This window comes from Oncorhynchus kisutch, linkage group LG4 (assembly GCF_002021735.2).
Source record: "Oncorhynchus kisutch isolate 150728-3 linkage group LG4, Okis_V2, whole genome shotgun sequence".
NCBI lineage: Eukaryota > Metazoa > Chordata > Actinopteri > Salmoniformes > Salmonidae > Oncorhynchus > Oncorhynchus kisutch.
The window spans coordinates 44,276,199-44,294,434 of record NC_034177.2 but is presented as its reverse complement, the minus strand read 5'-3'; the positions used below and the strand labels follow the sequence as shown (position 1 = coordinate 44,294,434).

Here is an 18,236-nt window from a genome sequence, read left to right as displayed (position 1 = left end):
CTTTTGTGCATGAAGAACATTTCTGGGATCTTTTATTTCAGCTCATGAAACCAACACTTTACGTTGAGTTTATATTTTTGTTCAGTATATATTTTTGTTCAGTATATAAGATTCTACCAACTTTGCACAACACTTATGGCAACATACTGTATTATCCATTGTTTTTGGTAAAATTGCTCAAGATCAGTAAATTTGGTTGGGAATCTATTGTGGTGGCAGCATCATGTTACGGGTATGCTCATCACCGGGAGGGACTGGGGAGTTTGTCAGGATCAAAAGAAATATGAAAGTTAGAGATAAACCCACCATTGTCTTCTGAAAACCTAACACTGGCTTAGTAATTTTTATTTTATTTTAACGGGACAATTACACACATTTTAACGCCAAAGACAAACCAGAATGGCTTTCCAAGAGGAGGTGAGTGTTCTTGAATGGTCCAGTCTCAGTCCTGACTTAAACCCGCTTGAAAATCAGAGACAAGGTTTGAATTTTCTTGTCCATACATTTTTATATTTAATCCAGAGTGACAAAGTAGTGAGTGCATACATTTTTATAGTTCTGGTATATATCCCAATCAAATTTACTGAGCCTGAGTAATGTTGAATAAAATCTATGGACCCTTATAAGAGTTGTGCAAGGTTGGTAAAATTAGATTCAAAATGATTCACAGTTGTGGTCATGGCTGCCAAAGGTGCTTCATCAATTAACTCTGGAGACTCTAGGATGTGAAGACATTCGCAATCAATACATATGTTTTTTTTATTCATTTACAAAATGTTCTATAAAATGTTTATTAGTTTGAAAATCTAATTTAATCTGTGAACAACAGATGCATATATCTATTCCCAGTCATGTGAAATCAATAGTGTCAGGCCTTATTTATTTATTTAATCTGACTGGCACTTAACTGGTATTTGACTAAATGTGCACAGTTTCTGATCATTTAATGTAGAATAGAGTGACGTGATAAATAAATATAGCAGTCAGTCACCCTCTCGTTTAATGACAGACATTTTTCAATCAATCATTCAAAATAAAAACGTTAGAGCTCCACAAAAACGTATGGAGGTCATCAGCAGACAACACAAATAGCATCAGACTTGTTCTATATAAAAGGCCTCAGATCAACGTTAAAATGAATAGTCAACATGTTTGTCTGCATAAAAGACCGGCTGAGAGCCTCATGCGCTCTCCTTTTCAAGCACTGCCGTCGCATTGAGCCAAATGATTTCATTAGTCGAAGACACAATATCTGGTAGCTCAGAAGAGTGAGAAGGCCTCTGAAATGTCTGTTCCGAGAGCTGTACCAAAGCACCTCAGGAGTTTTTTGGGATTGAGCCCAGGCTCTTCAGAGATATACGTGTCGGTCGGTCGACCTGTCAAGCTGTGGAGAGAATGATTAACAGGCACATAAACTGTCAGACGACAGAAAGCCCTGTTTCACTACATTGCCATGAACAACACCTTGATGAAAAACACATCTCAACTCCAGTCACCAGTACGTCAACCCTTTGAGCACTCCAGCGCTGAGGGCAGTCACATATATTATTCTGACAACCCTCTCATCTAATCAGTTATGTAATAGCTCTATTAAGTAATTACTGAGAAAATGCAGCACATATCAATTATACCGCACATACAGCAAAGATCATAACTAGACATGAAATGTTTTAAGCTGTTGGATAGATTGGAACATACACGCGGCATTCCAGTCCCTTACCATCCAATGTTGAACTCCACGTGGGCATCGAACAGGGCCACGACGGGGGCGCTGGCGGCCCTCCACCCACTGACCCGGGAGCGGATCAGCCCCTCCTGCTTGTCGTGGCGGACCACCTTGATGAAGTCTGGCCGCTGGGAGTTGGTTTCCTTCACAAAGTTTTGCAGGTTCTCCTTCAGCTCAGCTACAGAAAACATTAATAGACAGTACAGAAAGAGAAAAATGGAGAGACATTTTATAGAGTCTGTCTGACCTTAACAAGAACCACAGTGGCTGAAACATTGTTAAATGCAACAATGGGAAGCCTTGAAACCGCGTGCAGGTATTTCTCATTATGTCAAATCAAATGTTATTGATCACATGCACGTGTTTAGCAGATGTTATTCTGAGTGTAGCGAAATGCTTGTGTTTCTAGCTCCAACAGTGCAGTAATATCTAACCATTTCACAACAATAAACACAATACACACAAATCTAAGTAAAGGAATGGAATTAAGAATATATAAATATTTGGACGAGCAATGTCAGGGACTCAGACTAAGATACAGTAGAATATAATATCCTGCACCTGTGAAATCTGCTGAAGGCATGTACCTTGGCCTATTGACTAACCACACAATTGAAAAGTGCTTTACAGTCCCAAATTCTATTTATTCCACGGTGTAAAGGGGATTTCAAATAATATTACGGTTGTGATTATTGATGTCTATCAGCATCGTCTGGTTGAAGGAAGTCAATTCTGCTTTCCCACAAGCTCCATCTGCCACCTGTTTGCTTTCATTTGCTAGGTGGACGTGTCGGCAGTGTCTCACCATGGCAACCAGATGGAGTGATTGGGGCATGAAGGGCGAGGACCGGACATCAATGTCTGTTTTCATTACAGTGGTGTTGGAGTTCATGGGAAAATGGCTTTCAGACATGTTTTGGATGGCAATATTGATCATACAACCATGGCTATTAAGTAATATCCAGTGATAGTTAGCTGTAAAAATACAGTAATTAAATTTTTATGCCTTTTTCTCCCCAATTTCGTGGTATCCAATTGGTAGTTACAGTCTTGTCCGTATGGGAGAAGCAGCGATGAGACTTGGGAGAGGTGAAGGTCGAGAGCCGTGCGTCCTCCGAAACACAACCAAGCCGCACTGCTTCTTGACACAATGCCCACTTAAACCAGGAGCCAGCCGCAACCGTGTCAGCGTGCACTGCGCCCGGCCCGCCACAAGAGTCGCTAGTGCAGGATGGGACAAGGACATCCCTGCCAGCCGAACCCTCCCCTAACCCGGGCGACGCTGGGCCAAATTGTACGCCGCCCCGATGGGTCTCCCGGTCTCGACCGGCTGCGACAGAGCCTGGACTCGAACCCAGAATGTCTAGTGGCACAGCTAGCACTGCAATGCACTACCTTAGACCACTGCGCCACTCGGGAGGCCCACAGTCATTTAACTTGTTAAGAAATGAAAAGGACAAATAAAAGGACTAAGGTCGATTTCGTTACTGGGATTGTCATGGGAAGTAATCCCAGCTGACCCTATGAGACACCCCACTCAGGATGGAGAGCTGTTAGCCAGACTCCTGAAACTGTACAGCACGGGAAGAGTCACATTGTTCAAAGTGAGCCAACTGCCAAAGAATTAATTCGAATACCAATGGCCACAAAGGAAACTTTTACAGATTCATTTCCTGCATCTCAGCTATTCAGCTCCGTTTTCAGACAATTTACATTACAGAAGCGCCTCTTTTAATGTAATGATTCAACATTTACATCCTGAAATAGGAGTCCTCAATAAAAAGATACATTCAAAAGAAGTTTTTTTTTGTTTGTTTTATCCCTCTGCCGGACTCTTTTGACCCTCATTTGTCATCTCAACAGATATGTTCAGTAAAGTACGCAGCTAAAAACACCTTCATATGAAATGATCAGTCTAGGTCAAATGGAGCCGTTCAAATCTTGTCACTTCCCTCTGGCTCTATAGCTGATCAACATGCAGGTCTGTCCTGCTGAAATAACTAGGCTAACAAATAACTTAATTCGGAGCCGTGTGAAAGTAATCCATTAAATTGGTAGGCAACACCAGCGCATTTTTTAAAAGATATTGTAAATGTGTATGGAGTAAGATACATGAGTTTATTACCAGTAATAAGATTAGAGAGAAACTCCTGATGCACTGTCGGTCCTCAACAATGTCAAGTGTGAATTGATATACAGTGCTTTCAGAAAGTATTAACACCCCTTGACTTTTTCCACATTTTGTGTTACTTCCTGGATTTAGAAGTTGTTTCGTTTAAAGATAGTAAGCAGTCTGAATGGATTCCTGTATACAATGCAGTGTGTATACTTTGTAAGCTACATTTAGTAGGAATATAGGAGTTACCAGTTACCCGACTTGCCTAGTTAAATAAAAGGTTAAATAAATAAAAAATATAGGAGTTACCATTGTTGCTGTTGTCGTCGACCAGGATGATCTCCTTGAGGAGGTGGGAGGGAGTCCTGTTCATGGCTGTGTGGATGGAGCGTAGGATGACCGACAGGGCCTCATTCACAAAGATAAATATGATACTTACTTGTGGGAGATTGGTGGGGTACGACATGTTCCTGCACCTGAGGAGAAACAGCAAACAGACAAGATATGAACAAGAAACTTGTTTTTTTATGGACAATAAAAAAAGGAACCAACAAAAAGAGTCATAAGGTCAGGTACCCATCGGGTCTGAGGTCGGGGATGGGTCTGGCCAGAGAGAGGCGGTCACTGAGGTAACCGTTGTAGCCGTAGTACTGGAACTTCTTCAGCGCCACACGGCGACTCTCAGGACCAAGGTCATGACCCCAGTGGACAAACAGGGAGGAGTCTGAGAGGGACTCCACTACTTTTTCATCACTACCCTTCTGGGGCACCTCTGTAGGCGAGAGTGAGAGAAAGGAGAGTGGTGAAATGGTGTGTGTCTGGGATATAGAAATAATAATGTTTACATTCATGCCGCATACTGCAGCTTACATGAAAAAGATTTATACCAGTGGGGGAAAAGTCACTGTATTCAGCACGATCACATTACTGTAGCAGGCACACTTCCTAGAATGCATTAGCATTTGAATTGATCCATCTAAAACGCTGCAATGTGTTACTGCAGCCTTGGACTACTGATACCAGTCTTGGACTACTGATACCAGTCTTGCATATTCCTACTTATGCCGGTGGTCTACTTAAAGCAGCAAAACAAAAACCGGTTAGTCCTACTAGATCACATTGTCTGGACAAGACAACTGTTTCTTCTTCACTCAATACCAGTATTGCGAGCTGAAAGAACGTAACGCAATGGAATTTACGATGCCGGGAAACGTCCTCACAAACCACAGCGAGTGATGAAGGACTCGGTGCAGGTAAATAATGAATGCTAATTGTCGGCGGAGTTATTTAATTATAACCACAGCATTGCACTCTCTCTCAGCACCAACTCTATCTCTGCCATGACTGGGATCCCAGCATTTGCTACTCTGAGGGTACAACTTCATCCGAGGAGGAGGATGTTGACATGAAGGGATCCTCACAGCACCACAACACTCAGATTCTGATCAAATGTATATTTCTATGGATAGGTGTGGTTTCTGAGTTAATATTCAATGACAATGTCTCTTTGACAGAATTGGAGTCTGAATCAACAATCTTTCGCACACAGTGTTAAATTCATTTAAAATGGAGTCAGATCATCAATATTTACAGGCTTTATGGATAACATAAAATCAAGAGTTGCAAAGAAAAGCCATATCTCATACTGGCCAATAAAAAGAAAACATTAAGATGGGCAAAAGAACACAGACACTTGACAGAGGAACTCTGCCCAGAAGACCAGCATCCCGGAGTCGCCTCTTCACTGTTAATGTTGAGACTGTTTTTTTTGCAAGTACTATTTAATGAAGCTGCCAGTTGAGGACTTGTGGGGAGTCTGTTTCTCAAACTAGACACTAATGTAATGTCCTTTTTCTCAAAAAAAATCTGCAGTTTCCAGCTACAATAGTCATTTACAACATGAACAATGTCTACACTGTATTTCTGATCAATTTGATGTTATTTTTAAACAAACAAATTCAAAAGCAAGGACATTTCTAAGTGACCCCAAACTTTTGCACAGTAGTGTACTAATATATATATTTTAGGGGGTAGATCAGCTTTAATACCGCAGATGGATTGTAGCTTCCATCAATATAATTGTCTGCATTTCCAATCCCCATATTTTTTATTGAATATTGTTAGTAAAAGCCTATTTCTCAACTTGAGACCATTATTACCGATAGCATGCTGTGGAAATTACACCATGACATTTAAACTGAGGCAAAATAAAATATTCAGGCACCTATAGTAATTATTTCCTATTATCCATTTGTGCAATAAGCAGTTTCTCCCGGAGTCTTGAAAACAGAAAAATGATCAGTGTCGTAAAGTCCTTGCGGGCACAGAGAACAATATTTGCCCACAACAGAAAACATGATTGTAGCTTTGTGAAATAGTGAGTGCAATATGTGCATCTAGTCTTGTGTAGAACACAAATACCACAAGAAATTAAAAACAGAATATTTCTACGGCATGCATTCAAGTCTTTTTCTCCATACTGTCAACAACAGCACGTCTATGGGAAATGGACTAGATTCCGTAGCTTTTCAATGCTCAAATGAAGGTAAAGGAGATGTGTGCATTCCGCATGATGAGTTTCAGTATTAAATTATACAATCTGCTCAATCTACGAGATGAAATCATTTGACACAATCCTATTTTCAGTAAATTTGTGTAATAATGTAAAGCTCAGAAAAAGTCATTGCTTTCAGTTCAGTGTCTTTTTTCACCTCAAATGTATTAGCAGCCGTAATAGCAGGGTAAATGTTTACCCTGCGTTCTGGCCTGGCCTTAGGCCCCCCCAACACAACACACCTCTGGGCCATAGTGGACCTCTGGTTAATCATGTGGAAAAAGAGGAGCCGTCTAGGCACGTGTGAAGGTTTCAATAGACAGGAGCGTTTTGGACTGGGAAAAGTAGCCACTTCGCGTGAGTCTTAAGTAATTTAGTAATGAAGTACAAATACAGTAATGGGATTATAGCTTGTCTCAGAGGCCTACTACGTAGGAGTCGGATTATCGTACTGCCTTAAAGTTTTGGGGGTAGGTATCCTCCCTCTGAACCTTGTACAGTACCTCTACCCCCTTAGATCACTGAGAGGCTAGAGTCTTTCATATATAGTGTCATTTGTTTAGGGTTGGGAGGTGGTGGGGGTTTGTGAGCTCCGGGGTACAGCCCAACGAGCTACTGCCACACTGATGTCATCATGGCAAACAGCAGGCTGAAGTGACCTTGCTGAGAAAACGCTGGCTTGTTTTCAATGGTTTGCTCAGCTGGAGTAACACAATATAGACACACTCACAGTCTGTAGAGTTTCCTCCCACAGAGAGCAACGAGGATGAACATGAATATTATTAGTGTAGGTAGAATTTATAGCTACAGCATCATGAAACTCAGACAAATGTAAAAACATTTGTTTTTATCTATTCATGGGAACACAGCACGTCACAAGGACTTAGATTATCATCAGATCAAATTTTGTGCCACTTGTAATGGCAAGCGGGGAGTATTTTTACCATCATTTTGTTACCATAACCAATGGCAATATCTTGATCCACCACAAGAAAACTACATTATGCAAATGGTCTTGGACAACTGAGTTGCCAGAGAAATGTAGGAGGTGAGTTCCAGGTTGGTCATTTTACGAGGTCACTCTCTCATTAGAACATAACACTGGCTGACAGACCGACAGAGCAGTCTGGAGGGCATGTCTGTCTGTCTTTGTGTGTATGAATCTACATTACCCCTATGAATTAAACAGTTGAATTCATGCTGCATTTACATCAGAGCAAATACATCACTTCTGGGTTTGATGAGAGTCACAGATTGTAGTACAACTTTTATGTTAACATTTATTGGAGACTTACATTGTCAGCTTTGAGTATAAAGGTTTAAAAAAAAAGGTCAAATTTGGGGGGGGGATAACTATACGTTTCCAAGTCAATGGGCCTAGGGCAATTCCACAGGTGCTCAGTGGGTGAGGATGCTGGTTACAGTAAATGGAAAGAACGGGGGCTTATGGGTTGTCCAGAACTCAAAAAGAGAAAAATCAGTCATGAGCTGAACATAACAGTATGCCAGTGGAATAGAGGACTGTAAGCAGGTGACCCAACTGTGGTTGGTGACTATTAGGATTTCCTATTGTAGCCAATTCAGTTGCAGTAATAAGTGTACTGTATATAAATACACTGTGTACAAAACATTAAAAAACACCTTCCAAATATTGAGTTGCATTCCCCTCCCCCTTCTCTTTGCCTGAATGTCCTTTGGGCGGTGGATCATTCTTGACACACAAGGGAAACTGTTGAGTGTGAAAAACCCAGCAGGGTTGCAGTTTGAGACGCACTGAAACCAGTGCGTCTGACGCCTACTACCATACGCGGTTCAAAGGCAAATCTTTTGGCTTGCCCACTCACCCTCTGAATGGCACGCATACACAATCCATATCTCAATTGTATCAAGGCTTAACAATCCTTCTTTAACCTGTCTCCTGCCTGTCATCTACACTGATTGAAGTGGATTTGACAAGTCACATCAATAAGGGATCATGGTGTTCACCTGGTCAGTCTGTCATGGAAAGAGCTGGTGTTCACCTGGTCAGTCTGTCATGGAAAGAGCTGGTGTTCACCTGGTCAGTCTGTCATGGAAAGAGCTGGTGTTCATCTGGTCAGTCTGTCATGGAAAGAGCTGGTGTTCATCTGGTCAGTCTGTCATGGAAAGAGCTGGTGTTCCTAATGTTTTGTACACTCAGTGTGTACTCTAAGTGTTGATATTAGTTGGCAGGGGTCTTTATGTCGACACTGTGTTTTGATGCATTTCTGATGCCTTTCAAGACTTTTTCTGGTAGATGTTTTCTAAGACTAATTTTCCATCTGTTTATCCAGAAATCAAAGCCTTTACTTATGCCTCATTTTTAAGATGAAAATGGTTAAAACATTTTTTACCTATGCCTTCATTTCCCAAAAATATAGAATCGTATCTTTAATTTGATAAGCGGCTATGAACTTCACACGTTGGTGCTCATGGGACTTGTTCTATGGAAATGCACCCTACAATTATCTACAGTGCATTCGGAAAGTATTCAAACCCCTGGACTTTTTCCACATTTTGTAACAGCCTTATTCTAAAATGAATCAATCTACACACCCCATAATGACAAAGTGAAAACAGATTTTTAGAATTGTTTGGAAATTTATAAAACAATATACTTATTTACATAACTATTCAGACCCTTTCTGCTGAGACTCGAAATTGAGATCAGGTGCATCTTGGATCATCCTTGGATATGTTTCTAAACTTCTTTGGAGTCCACCTGTGGTAAATTCAATTGACTGCACATGATTTGGAAAGGCACACACCTGTTTATATTAAAAGGTCCCACAGTTGACAGTGCATGTCAGAGCAAAAACCCAAGCCATGAGGTTGAAGGAATTGTCCATAGAGCTCCGAGACAGGATTGCGTCGAGACACAAAATCTGGGGAAAGAGTACAAAAAACATTTCTGCAGCATTGAAGGTCCCAAAGAACACAGTGGCCTCCATCATTCTTAAATGGAAGAAGTTTGGAACCACCAAGACTTCCTAGAACTGTCCGCCTGGCCAAACTGAGCAATCGGAGGAGAAGTGCTTAGGGAGGTGACCAAGAACCCAATGGTCACTGACAGAGCTCCTCTGTGGAGATGGGAGAACCTTCCAGAAGGACAACCATCTCTGCAGCACTACACCAATCAGGCCTTTCTAGTAGAGTGGGCAGATGGAAGCCACTCCTCAGTAAAATGCACACGACCACCCGCTTGGAGTTTGCCAAAAGGCTCCTAAGAATCTCAGACCATGAAAAACAAGATTATCTTGACTGATGAAACCAAGGTTGAACTCTTTGGCCTGCATGCCAAGTGTCACATCTGGAGGAAACCTGGCACCATCCCTATGGTGAAGTATCATGTTGTGGGGATGTTTTTCAGCGGCAGGGACTGGAAGACTAGTCAGGATTGAGGGAAAGATGAACGGAGCAAAGTACAGAGAGATACTTGTAACCTGCTCTGGACCTCAGACTGGGGTGAAGGTTCACCTTCCAACAGGACAACGACCCTAAGCACACAGACAAGACAACGCAGGAGTGGCTTCAGGACAAGTCTCTGAATGTCCTTGAGTGGCCCAGCCAGAGCCCAGACTTGAACATCCCTGGAGAGACCTAAAAATAGCTGTGCAGTGACACTTTCCATCCAACCTGACAGAGCTTGAGAGGATCTGCAGAGACGAATGGGATAAACTCCCCAAATACAGGTGTGGCAAGTTTGTAGTGTCACCCCCAAGAAGACTCGAGGCTGTAATCGCTGCCAAAGGTGCTTCAACAAATTACTGAGTAAAGGGTCTGAATACTTATGTAAATGTGTTACTTCCTGGTTTTATATTGTTAGAAATTTGTTTTTAAAAAAGTCAAGGGGTCTAAATACTTTCCGAATGCACTGTACATTTCCTGTTGCAGTTATTTGCCTGATTTGTACTTCTCTCCAACATTGTAACGGGAGATCCTACTGGCTAAGAGGTAAAGTTACATTCCCCTTGACAACATCAGTTCAACAAGCCTCCTGCCGTTAAAGGGACAATCTGCAGTTGCTACATCCATCTTTGGTACCCATTGATCCTTGAAAAATATAACTTACAAATGCCTCATGGCCTTAATTCAACTGTGGTATAGCATCAGAACCCAAAATAGAAGCTTATTTTACGCTAATGTTTCTAAAAGTAAACACTATAGCATTCAAAAACTGTAAAAACTATAATTTTGAGATCATGGATGGTCAGTCCTTGGAACCATAGCTCCATCTATGAATTTGAAAGCTTTTTAGCGAAACACTTTGTTATTGTTTTAACTGCTGATTGTCGCTTTAAGGCTTCGTAGACTCCCCCAATAGCTCCCCCAACTCCCCCAATACCCCTAAAATAATGTAATTTGGTTTTTAAAAAGAGAATCTCATTTGCTCTCAAAGCTATTGAAATTCTCTCTTGCCAAAGCCTTTGTTTTATCTGTTTGTTTACAGAACTTGAATAAATCACACAGAGAAAGTTCCCTCTTTTACACTAAGGCTTGTGGAACAGTGGTGCTGAAGTGCCTGCAGCGCTGTGCCTCGGCTCTGAAATGATTAATTTCATCATCATTTAAACAGATGGTCTTCCCACCTATTTCCTCAACCGTGAATAATGATCAGCCATTTGCAATGCATCGCTTTCAAGAGCTTTAGTTTTGTTTGCCAAACTGTTCTTTTCAACTATCAGTCACCATTTGTAGCACATCCTGATGTGCTTACATAGTGTGACGGCCTACTGAATCTGTCCAAATGGGCATCGTTTTTCACTCTGTTCATCTGTCCTAAATCCCTCTCTGTGGGATTTGGATCACCTCCCTCTGCAGTCAGGGCACTATCAGTATCCATCATGTCTGAGGATTACCCACAAGGCCTGTCGGGAGACTCTTACATGCACACACACTTCGCTTGCACGTGCGCATACTAGGCTTGGGCGGTATCCAGATGGTCGAGACGAAGGTATGACATTGTGCCATACTGGAATATTCGGTAATACCGGAACTGAACACAAGGGGTGGCATTTTTAAACTCCACTGAGCCTTTGTAAATCCAAGATTAGCAATGCTAACAAGTACATGTAAAATCCCATAGAGAATGTAACTAAAATGCCAACAAGCTCATTGAACATTTTATACAGTCTGACCTAAAGCATTTGCAGGATAGACATCCCAACTCAAAAGTTATTGTAGTAACTAAAAATAATAATAATTCTAATCACAGTTTGCTGCACACAAAACATTAAACAGCAATGCTCTTGATCCAGGAGGGGATTCTCTTCTGTTACCAAGCAAAGCTTGATTTTGCAAGAAGCTAACCACTTAGCTAACTAGTTAGTAAATGCACAACCGCAGAGCATTTAGCACATCTTAGACAGTTGACTTAATAGGTTATAAAATGTTATAAGCTGGCAAACATGAAGTTGTGAATTCCATTCTGTAACTAGATCACCTGGCATGTGCTGCACAACAGTGAGTGACTCACAAGCAATTTTCCCTCTAAACGTCACGCAGCTACCCCTGGACTCCGGGCACAGAAGAAATACAGTATCATCCCACTGCGAGAAGCATGAGATTGAACTTCACCTAACATTCTAGAGTTTTCCCTGTTAGTTAACCCTATCAATGTTTCCTTTTTAGTGTGGCATTTGTGATTAAATCAATGCAATATTAACCACTTTCAATGCAACATACCGAAACAAAACGAACTATGCATAATTTAGTATGCAAAACTAACTAAGCAAGAGATTATGTTGTAGGTAGAACACATGGGTGTAGCCAGTACTCTACACAGGCCGGTGCGGCATAACCAATCAGAGCTGCAGTAGGCCTATATGCAAATATCCATATATGGCAATGGTCTCTCTGTCATTTACTTTGAACTGGACTGTGTTTACAGCACGAGTGGCCATGAGTAGATGCACTTGGTTTGAGATCAAAGCAAGAGCTGCATGTAGCCACAGGCGCACATTTTGTTAATATCCTTTGCTAGTTAGTGAGTTATTAGCCCAGTTATAGATAATTTGCACTTAATAGGGGAGTGATTACTTCATACAAGACATGTAGATTTCTAGACATCTTTGAAAAGCAGTGGTCTAGGGCACTGCACCGCAGTGCTAGCTGTGCCACCAGAGACTCTGGGTTCGCGCCCAGGTTCTGTTGCAGCTGGCCGCGACCGGGGGGTCCGTGGGGCGACGCACAATTGGCCTAGCGTCGTCTGGGTTAGGGAGGGTTTGGCAGGTAGGGATATCCTTGTCTCATTGCGCACTAACGACTCCTGTTGCAGGCCGGGAGCAGTGCACACTAACCAGGTTGCCAGGTGCACAGTGTTTCCTCCGACACATTGGTGCGGCTGGCTTCCGGGTTGGATGCGCGCTGTGTTAAGAAGCAGTGCGACTTGGCTTGGTTGGGTTGTGTTTCGGAGGATGCATGGCTTTCGACCTTCGTCTCTCCCGAGCCTGGTAGTAACTACTAATAATTGGATACCATGAAGTTGGGGGTAAAAAAGAAAGAAAGAAAAAAGAAAAGCAAGTCAGGTAAAGAGCCTTTTTTTGTCAGTGTTGTATTTTGAGACCGGCTTGAATAAGCCAATATGTAGAGGGTACCATAATTTTGTTTGATACTCTGTAATAATGGTATTGGAATAATAATGCATTTAAAAAAAAATTGTAAAGTGGTTTCTTGCATCAAACACTACAAAATGTTTTTTTTGGATAAACAGGTTAATGTCAAGCCCTGCATGTTTTTTTTAAACATCTCATGGAATGTAGGCCTACATTGATCATCACACACAGGCTGCTACCACACACAGGCTGAATGGCAGAACAGCTATTCCCATGTTAAAATGTTATGGGACACATTTTCTCCATTGTTTTTGATGTAGACCACACTGGTAGGCCTACATTATGATCAAATAGCCACAGTAGCCTACTTGGCCATTGTTAAAACGGTAACTTACAGCCTAACAGTAAACGCATGTGGGAAGTTGCACAGAATGTACACAACATTCAAGTTTGAGCTCAGCAGTCCTGAAATTTGCTCAGTGCCAGAAAATGTTTTGAGGAAACATTGCTCACAAGGCTCCATCCAGTCGGTCTTCATATGTGACAAGTGAAATTATGTGACAGGTGAAATGAAGAACGAGCTCTTCTTTATCTCCTAACATATTGTACAAGTTGACTGCAGGTGTTACCTTAAAAAGTAGCTACAAATATTCAAATGTATAACAAAAACTTCAAAATTAAATAAATAGTTTCAAGTTACAGCATTGTAACTTAGCATTTACTTTCTCCTACACAAGATATCAGGAGAATGTAATTGCTCAGAGAGTAACATCAGCTAGCTACATTTTTAAGTATTACATGTTTCTAATTTTGGCAGAAAGTTGTTTCATTTCAAGCTCAATTGTACTGTTAGCTAAATGGCTAACGTTATTGTTTCCCAAAGCCATTTTCTTTTCTAAATAGAGCCTGGTGGCATTGTTGACACTTTGTTCATTGTTGTTTAGCTAGCTAACGATAGCTGGCTGGCTCTTTAGCTAACATTACGTGGCGTGTGTACAACACCCGTTGAATATGGTTGGGTGTCTGCAAAAAAAGAATAATGAAATGGTTGCCAGCGGAGCTGGTTAAGCAGTTATCATGTTATCCAGAGGTAAACAAATCATCGACCAGAGCGTCAAGTGTGCGCTATGAACGCTCCGAGAGCGAATCGAGATGGGTGGGGCTAAAGCTTAAGAGGGTGTGAACGATGCTGAATGGGTGTAGACAAAGAAGAGCTCTCTCACAATATACCAAAACATTCAAAAGGCCATTTTCTCAACTGTCAAAGCAGAATTACTTTTCCATTGTTCCTCAAATGCAGTTGTATGATAAACCATTTGGTAGATCTGAGTCTCCACTTTAATCCAGTGTAAAAAAAAACACAATTTCACATTTTCTACACAACACCGAATCCAGGTGGTGAGTCACAAATTTATAAAAATAAAAACAAGTATTACATTTAAATTCATATATCAGACCCATTACTCAGTCATTTGTTGAAGCATCTTTGGCAGCGATTACAGCCTCGAGTCTTCTTGGGTACAAGCTTGGCACACCTGTTTTGGGGGAGTTTCTCCCATTCTTCTCTGCAGCACCTCTCAAGCTCTGTCAGGTTGGATGGGGAGCATCGCTGCACAGTTATTTTCAGTCCTCTCCAGAGATGTTCGATCGGGTTCAAGTCTGGGCTCTTGCTGGGCCACTCAAGGACATTCACTTTCCTGCATTACCTTTGCGGTGTGCTTAGGGTCATTGTCCTGTTGGAATGTGAACCTTCGCCACAGTCTGAGGTCCTGAGCGTTCTGGAGCAGGTTTTCATCACGGATCTCTGTACTTAGCTCCATTCATCTTTCCCTCGATTCTGCCTAGTCTCCCAGTCCTTGCCACTGAAAAACATCCCCACTGCATGATGCTGCCACCACCATGCTTTACCGGAAGGATAGTGCCAGGTTTCCTCCAGACGTGACCCTTGGCATTCAGGCCAAAGAGTTCAATCTTGGTTTCATCAGTCCAGAGAATCTTGTTTCTCATGGTCTGAGATTCTTAGGAGCCTTTTCTTTAGGACCTTGAATGCTGCAGAATATTTTGGTACCTTTCCCCAGATCTGTGCCTCGACACAATCCTGTCGCTGAGCTGACAATTCCTTTGACCTCATCATGGCTTGGTTTTTAGCTCCTACATGCACTGTCAACTGTGGGACCATATATAGATAGGTGTGTACCTTGTCAAATCATGTCCAATCAATTTAATTTACCACTGGTGGACTCCGATCAAGTAGAAACAGCAAGGATAATCAATGGAAACAGGATGCACCGGAACTCAATCTCGAGTCTCATAGCAAAGGGTCTGAATACTTGAATCTGTTTGAAATTCACTGCTTGACTGAGAGACCTTACAGATAATTGTATGTGTTGGGTACAGAGGTGAGGTAGTGATTCAAACTATTATTGCACAGTGTGTGTCCATTCAACTTAATGTGGCACACTTTTATTCCTGAATGTTTTTAAGCTTGCCATAACAAAAAGGGGTTGAATACTGATTTACTAAAGACATTCTTTTATATTTCACACTTGGACAAATTTCTATTCCCATTTTACATTATGGGGTATTGTGTGTGTGTAGGCCAGTGACAAAAAAATCTATATTGAATACATTTTAAATTCAGGCTCTAACAACAAAATGTGAAAAAGGTCAAGGTGTGTGAATACTTTCTGAATGCACTAAACATGTAAACAGGGCTGAAAATGGACTTGTAGCAGGAATATATAAATACTTAAAATGGTTACCAATAAAATGGTAACATACTAATGGTAATTTATACAAGTGACCAGAAGCAGGATAGATAGATACTAAATGGTAATGGAAATCAATATTTAATGAACAGCAGCATAGTGGTAGTAATACATCTAATCAATAATCATTTTAGCAGCAGCGTAGGTGTGAGGGGGTGTAAGTGTGAGTCATCAGTAATGAGTATGTGACTGAGGGTGTGGTGAGTGTGTGTGTGTTTGTGTGTACACACGTGTGAGTAAGCGTGACCGAGGATAGTCTGAGGGAGAGCAGTAGTTGTTAACCATTTAACAGTCTTATGACCAAGGGATAGAAGCTGTTTAGGAGAATGTCGGTCTGAGCATTGATGCACTGGTACCGCCTGCCAGACGGGAGCATGGAGAATTGTGACAAGTTCGGGAGAAAAAACGAAAACGATTCAAAATTATCTCGATGATACAGACCAGACTGCACAGATTAAACTGCTGTAATATATCGAGAGACAATCAAGTTGAGAGGTTTTATAAAACGATAGGACTAATGCACGTTGTCACGTGACCTTTCATTACAGTCATTCTAATAGAAATGCAGGGTCTATGGAAATGGTATTCACTTGTCAGGACCAACCTATATCCTTCAAAATGAAATCTTAATCGTAGTGTTGTGGAGTTTAAATATTCAGTGATAGAGATTTTAAATCTTTTCCTGAGAACAAGGCAGTTGCAGCACACTCCGGCCCACAATATGCTAGACTTACGCTCCCAATCAGGAAAACAGGGCCCAAGTTTAGGAAGCACATGGCCCCCGAGTGAGAGGAAAACTAAGTCTTCAAAAGACCAATTACTCCACAGCTGGAGGCCAATGCTGATGCCTTTGTTCAAACCACTCCCAGTCAAATCTGCACCTGATTGCATCTTCTACTGTACAATTACCACCACTGCATTTAACACAGTCAAATGAGCCAGAAACCAATCACAAAAAAATATCTACTATAATAAAAAAATAATGGACTTAGTTTGAAATTGAGGTAGCGTCTACAATTCTTTCTTTCAAATGAAATTAATATTCATTACATAACACAACCAGAATGCCTAAATGAAGATGTTTTTCTTTAGACTTAAATTACAGCCTCCAGATTTTCAAAAGATCAAACTAACCATAGCTAAGCCTGTAGCTTTTCCTTCATTATAGCTTTCAAAGCCCACTAATTAACGTAATAAAAGTTCATAACTGGTTCACTCCAACTCGGATTTCTCTCAGCCACACTGAGCTTGCAAATGGCCTTGTAAAATGTAAGCAACCAATAGTTTTTCCAACAGTGGCAGTCTTGCCTCCTCGATTTGTACGGACACTGGCGAAACTGATTTGTACTTTTAGCTGCGAGTGATGAGGCACCACTGCTGTACGGAGTATGGCACTATTCCAACAAGCACAAAGCAGATCGTGATCTGCGATAATAGACGAGGCCTAATATGTGATCTGAATTCATTTGTTGTTGCTGGCGGTGGAGTGACTTAGCAAATGCCAATGAGACTGCTAATCAAAAGAAACAGCTCAAAAAGAGATAATTGTCCCCATTACGGTTTTAGCTTATTTTCAAGGTAACAGTCATCTTGAATGGCTATTTTGCAATGCAAGTAATTATGACTATATAATACATGCATTACATTTAGCATTTACTTTGAATAATTTCCCATCCCATTTTGCAACAAAGTGTTTATGTGTTGATGTAGAGTTGGTATAATTTCCCCTCTGCAGGTCCACATCGAAGAAAGTGTGAATGAAATGGATCAAAATGCTAAGTGTGCTTCCTCAAACTAAAACAGACAGGGTCTCTCAAGGCCCCGTGGGCCTGAAGGGAAACGAAAAAGGTTTGAAAGAAGAAAAATCCCTCGCTCTCAAGTCCTACCCATCACATCAGGGACAGAGGTTGACTGAGGGAATAGTAAGAGCTAATGTGAGTGAAATCAAGGGCTACACAAGCTCCATGTTGAGTTTTGAACATGTGGCACAGTACGGGTGCACGGTTACCCTTGCAACGTAATGACACTAAGGTCAAGACAAGTGCCCCCCCCCAGAGAGGCTAAAAGGAACAGACAGCCCACTCACATATCCTGGGAAATATACATTTATTCACTTCTTGCAGACACACATTTACTGAAGCTAAAGGCCCTTCACTAAGACGCTGGGATGGGCAGGGCTGTGGTATGCTGGGCAAGGCTGTGGTATGCTGGGCAGGGCTGTGGTATGCTGGGCAGGGCTGTGGTATGCTGGGCAGGGCTGTGGTATGCTGGGCAGGGCTGTGGTATGCTGGGCAGGGCTGTGGTATGCTGGGCAGGGCTGTGGTATGCTGGGCAGGGCTGTGGTATGCTGGGCGGGGGGGGGGGGACGACTATGTGCGGGAGATTCAGACGTAGGACTGAATGGGATTCTTGCTGACCATCTGCCTGACCAGCCAGGGCAGAGTGCTCACATCTGTGGGCTGGGAGGGCAGTTGTAATTCTTTGTGCCCTTTAAGCACTA

General features: G+C 41.8%; 1 protein-coding gene across 2 annotated transcripts in view; it reads right to left on the bottom strand.

Moving 5' to 3' along the window:
* Window positions 1–18,236, bottom strand: part of LOC109889579 (polypeptide N-acetylgalactosaminyltransferase 18) — a 106,107-nt gene that overhangs the window by 74,453 nt on the left and 13,418 nt on the right. Inside the window, exons 2-5 of one of the 2 annotated variants that reach the window (XM_020481119.2) lie at window positions 4,419–4,614; window positions 4,282–4,318; window positions 4,152–4,185; window positions 1,721–1,904 (exon numbers count right to left, since the gene is read on the bottom strand). In XM_020481119.2, the coding sequence (XP_020336708.1) occupies window positions 1,721–1,904; window positions 4,152–4,185; window positions 4,282–4,318; window positions 4,419–4,614 (451 nt within the window). Of the gene's footprint in view, window positions 1–1,720; window positions 1,905–4,151; window positions 4,319–4,418; window positions 4,615–18,236 lie in introns of both variants that reach the window. The other variant, XM_020481118.2, reaches the window with a different exon arrangement.